At 42.9% G+C, this 5726-nt stretch overlaps 1 protein-coding gene across 1 annotated transcript; it reads left to right on the top strand.

The window, feature by feature from the left end:
• Positions 1 to 521: 521 nt before the first annotated feature.
• SARC_09277 (hypothetical protein) lies at positions 522 to 5257 on the top strand (the record flags this gene model as incomplete). The annotated part of the gene is made up of 6 exons (XM_014296711.1): positions 522 to 822; positions 1600 to 1729; positions 2459 to 2663; positions 3271 to 3415; positions 4125 to 4235; positions 4967 to 5257. Coding segments are annotated over 6 exons (1183 nt in total), but the record flags the coding sequence as incomplete, so codon positions are not given.
• Positions 5258 to 5726: the final 469 nt, after the last annotated feature.

Below are 5726 nucleotides of genomic sequence, written 5' to 3' on the forward strand. Positions count from 1 at the left end.
GCTTGAATGTTGATTTATATTCATGTATATACAACTGTCTATTACTGTGTATTGTCATATATATATATATATATATGTATATAGATTCTTCTTGAAAATATGTCCATGAAGATGTGAGATCATTTAGTACTTGATATGTATTTTTATACTTGGTTTACTCTTATATATGACATGCATATGTATGCGTACACAGCGTATGTTGAAAAATTTGGATTTCACAAAGAGTTTCAGTTTTTAATTTGCCAGTCTAGAGGTAGATGCTTGCACGGAAACCAACACAGGAGCTTTATGTATAGTCTTTTGCACAGTACTTGTTGTTTTATAGTATAGCTCATTTAGTCGAATGGCATTCCGCAATCTTAGCATCATGATTTATTCTTAGAATAACATGGCCGGCCTGCGTATTTCTGTTGTATCAGGTATGATAGCATGCCTATCAACTAAATCCGCGCATCCAATGCAATTCGGAGAACCAAATCCAATTTGATTTGAGCTAATTTCTGATTCCATCGCGCAAACCATCAGCTGCCCCATTTCCACAAAAATGGCTTCGAAGTTGTAGCCGTGTGGGCGCGAACAGAAGTGGCAGCCGAGCGCGTACGACAGGAGCACAACATTCCCTTTGTGTCCACTGACCTGGACGAAGTTTTGATGTTGAAGAATGTCGAGCTTGTATGTGTAGCCACGCCACCCTTCATGAGTCTGGAAGTGTGCATAAAGACTATACAAACGGGGAAGCATGTCATTTGTGAGAAGCCTATGGCCACCAGCGCGGCCAGTGCGAGGAGGATGTTGTCAGCTGCACAGTACTACCCTCAGTTGGTATGTACACCTCTTGATATCAAGCATACATCTATTGAGGCTGCAAACAGATACCTGACATTGTTTTGAAGTGCTTATATTCCTATTCTTGTCGTGGACTCAACTTACGGCCTTCTGGGCAATTTTTTTTCTCGCAAATAATTATGCGGTATGAAATCACATGCACCCCTCCACCCGTACGTCCACTCCTCCTGCACATTCAGTATTCACGTAGTTGTTAGCAGCTGCTAGTCTAGTCCGTGATTGATGCTCACCAGCGACCTCCATTTCACTGAGAGCCCAATTCGACCCGATTTGTTCGGCCAGATTTGTGTTTCCTGAGCGAATGGTGACTCCACTATGATTGTATATGTACAATATTCCAACTAAGCAACCGGCTAGTGCCTGTCATGTGCTTTGCTGCACGTGTGATTTGCTGCACGTGTGATTTGCTGCACGTTTGCATCCTGCTTCTGAATTGTCTCTACGTCAACTCAACAACAAGACTCGACGAGCGCTATTGTAGCTTGGCTTTCCTATCCCCACTGTGACAGACCCTTTTCTTGTTTGCGATGATTTTCTTTCAATCGTAACCCTGCATCAGACCTGAACTTGAAACCTATTACCACTTTTTCCTGAGTGCCTTATAAAGTAGTATTCATACCATCCTTGTATTCCATGCGGAGAGTTGTTGTTTTCGCCGTCGTATAGTAGAGTCTTGTACAGTTGACGGTGTGCCTTGATGTGTTCGTTTGTTTTGCCCAAGTGCCTCTATTCCAATCCATGCTGTCACTGCAGGTATCCATAGTAGATCACGAATTGAGATTTGTCAAAGTAATAGCGGCTATGAAGGCCAAAATGGAAGAAGAATATGTAGGTAGGATACTGACGATAGAGGCGAACGTCTGCATGGCCTCGCTAGTAGGAGGTATGTTTGCCCAGAGTCCCAAGCCCATGCCGAAGTCCGCGTGTAGTAATGTATGTAGTAATGTGCATAATTTCAAACAATTCTGATATAATTTGTGTATCAAAATATAGCTACCTTCGTGTCTTATTTGTACACGAATACTCAGATACATGAACTCGCCCTTAGTGTATCGTTCCTGACGTATACGAAACTCCTCTATACTTAAAAAAGACTATACACGCAAGTTGATATGAACTATTTTGTTATACACATGCATCTTTGTCAAAAAGCACGTAATAGAGATGGCGTAAATTGTATATTGACGTCTACCACAAAAAAATATGGACATAAGTACATAACTAGGTATGTAAAGGTTCTTACACTGTCATGTGCTATATATTTATATATGTTCAACCGGTTATGCTATCACACTGATGCAGAATAAAGGTCAAAAGCGTGCCTAGCATTCGATTGGTATATCTATCAACCCAGTATTGCAGTTAAATATGCACACGGACATTGGTCTTTAAATGTCACCTTCGTATGTTTTTGGTTCTGTACGTAAAGCTTTTGTTCACTTCGATCTACAAAAACCAGCCATCGCAATAGGAATAGAACTGTTGGTGCTAATACTGCCTTTGTGAGACTTGCACAGTCGTATACAGATACGAGTAACATACACACCAATTTAACCTCATCGCCATGCATAGAGCTGTCGTGACCGTATGCAATCTCACCAATACTCAACAGGCGAATACAACTGGTGGTGTGACCAGTCTCTGGGTGGAGGAGCGCTGGGCGCATTGGGATCACATATGATCGATGTGTTATACTATATCACGGGATTAAAAGCCGTGGCCGTGCAGGGTGTGCTGAAGACCTTTGTGCACCACACCTCACGTATCAACGGGTACAGGCATATCACAGCGGACGATTATTGTAATTTCCAGCTCAAGTAGGTGTCCTGTGTATGCTCTCGTTGATTATGTAGTGTCTGCGTGAGTGATGTATGTAAGGTGCTGGTATGTGAATATTCTTAGGATGCGTGTCTGTATAATATCTGTATATCTGTACGTATTGTGTATTGTACGCTAGTTATTCGCGCATGTGATAGGTAGGTATTGGAGCTTCCATTGTGATAAACGTGGTTGCACGCAGTGCATAAACCTGTGAATAGGTCTCGGCGTTGTTGGCATGCTCGGTGGCGTGGCCCCATTGGGTACGTTTTACTTGACGCTTGTTTCAGAACTATCGGTAGGTACGAACAAATGGTAGTATGGATGGGAGCATTCACGATGCACCTGCTCTGATAGTTCATAGTGTGCACACGGCGCAGACAGACAGAGTCCAGATGACAGCTCGATGGAAACTTGGTACTCTCCGTTACGGATTATAGATGCACTCTTTTGTCCCCGTTGCCGGCCGAAGCGTTTCTCGAAATTACAATCACTTCTACAGTTTTCACATGGGCACACGTATGGAGTTGTTCTGTGCTGGCGCACGCTATGTACGAAACGCGTTTTGTGTTTCATACGATTGTAATTGTAAACCGAATTCTGCAGATTCCCTAACGATGCACATGCTACGATTCTGCTGAACACACACATGCCTGGTAAGTTTGTGCAAGACATCACTATAGTGGGATCAAAGGGGCGGCTCCTGCTCAGGGGACAAGAACTCTGGGGATACCAGAAGGGAATGAAAAAGGTATCGTTTTAAAACTTCAAGTTATATACGTATTAATACTTGAAACTATATGCGCATCAAAACTTGAACTTATATACGCACGTGCAGCTTGTATGAGATCAGACACGTCTATGCCTACCTTGTCCTGTCGTGCTTTAGTTCTGATTGTGTATAATCACATGTATGCCTGAGTGATTTTGATTTCAGAGTCACTGATATTGTGAGGTCTGACATCTCAATGTTTGTTCCACAGCCGATATTATATACATAGAGCCTGACAACAGTGTCTATGCGGTTGTGGGATCGCATCTACTTCTGTGTGATATTCGGCCGATGTTATATACATGGAGCCTGACAAAAGTGTCTATGCGGTTGTGGGGTTGCATCTACTTCTGTGTGATACATATACGGCCCTCGTGTTGTGCAAATGGAAAGATTATGTCCATCTGATTTTCAACTACGCTCCGCCGAGGCTTTCGTTATGCAAGAGTGTACAATTGTGGGCATTATTAAATACAGTTGTGAGCATACACTTCTGCAAGGAAAAATGTCACACCATGAGCGAGATGGACCTGCGCTGACACTCGCAGCAAAGTCCATCCACTGTGTGTGTCGCTGTACTACTACGCTACCGCCATTCCCTGCGTGTGGTATAGTATGGTTCTGAGAATATATATATCTCTCTCACTATTCCGCAAACAAAACAAAAACCCATTTATGCCACACTTAGGAGGAGCTCTTACATCAAGAGCGAGACAAGTCTGTGAGCTTGTTCGTCAAAGGCACGGATTCGATGATCAGGCATTTAAGGCGTGCGTTTGAAAAGAACCTTCAAGAACTGGTAAGGGGCTGTGTTGTGTTGTGTGTTGCAGCATGATGTACATGATAAGCCTTGATACTACTATACGACTGATTTCGCTCATTTCGTTTGAAAAGAACCTTCAAGAACTGGTAAGGGGCTGTGTTGTGTTGTGTGTTGCAGCATGATGTACATGATCAGTCCTGATACTATATTACTATAAGACTGGTTTCGCTCATTTCGTTTGAAAAGAACCTTCAAGAACTGGTAAGGGGCTGTGTTGTGTTGTGTGTTGCAGAATGATGTACATGATAAGCCTTGATACTACTATACGACTGATTTCGCTCATTTCGTTTGAAAAGAACCTTCAAGAACTGGTAAGGGGCTGTGTTGTGTTGTGTGTTGCAGCATGATGTACATGGCCCTGATACTATACGACTGGTTTCGCTCATTTAACCCGCGGAAAGGGCCGTGACTGGCCCTAACAAAACCGTCACACTCGCACTCCGGACGTTTACGAAATTACTGCGCCTCACATAGATATCTGATTAGGTTTGCCGGTTCGTAGCTTCAATGTTAGAGTGTCAAGGTGCGACGGACTCCCATTTCAGAAGTTTTTCTGTATGTCATCAATTTGCGGTGTGATATCGTCTAACGCGGGCCGTCTAATGTGCAATTATAAATACAGCTTGCTGCTTGTATCTGATCCCACCCATCGCCTGGGCGTAAGGCCATTGCTATAAACTGTGTGACATATACTCCATAGTCGCCAGATGCACATCTTTCCTACCGTTCTTATCGCAACGTTTAACCGTATCCACCGTCTCAATAACGAACGTCTCAATAACGAACGGCCCAATAATGAACGTCTCAATGACGAACGTCTCAACAACCAACGTCTCAATACCGAACGTCCCAATAACCATCATCTCAATAACGAACGTCACCAACCTCTACAGCCCAATGCCGCCACCTTCGAGGACGGTCTGTATACACAAAAGGTCAGTCCAACGGTCGACATCAGTTATTATGACCATTCACTGAACGATTTTGAGGTGCCTTAGTTTACCGTAGTGCGTTTTGGCTTGAGATTTGTGCTATACTATACCTTCAAAAAAAATGGCCGCGTGAAGTTGTTTGTGTATTTATTTTGTCTTTGGTGTGTTATTGTGCCATTGCCATGCGCGATTGCCCGTCGCGAGTGCAAATTAGGAATACAAAATATATATCCACTCCCAGATTGATATGTGGATATGTGGATATAATATTCAGATGTTCATATAATACATGTGAGTGCATCTCTATTGTGTGGATTACAATGATATGCTAGTTCTAAAAATGGATATACTTGACCTCTATACTTGGTTTCGTTTGGGTCTGTCTATTAAAGCTTGAACTCGCGCGTGTGTATTGTTTATCGATGCAATCATACTCTAATCTGCGTGGCGAAGTTCATAGCAACGATTCTACACAACACAGCGTCGTAGTGAATATGTGCTATCCAGAAGGCTACCCAAATATATACATATATAT

This window comes from Sphaeroforma arctica (genome assembly GCF_001186125.1).
Source record: "Sphaeroforma arctica JP610 unplaced genomic scaffold supercont1.925, whole genome shotgun sequence".
NCBI lineage: Eukaryota > Ichthyosporea > Ichthyophonida > Sphaeroforma > Sphaeroforma arctica.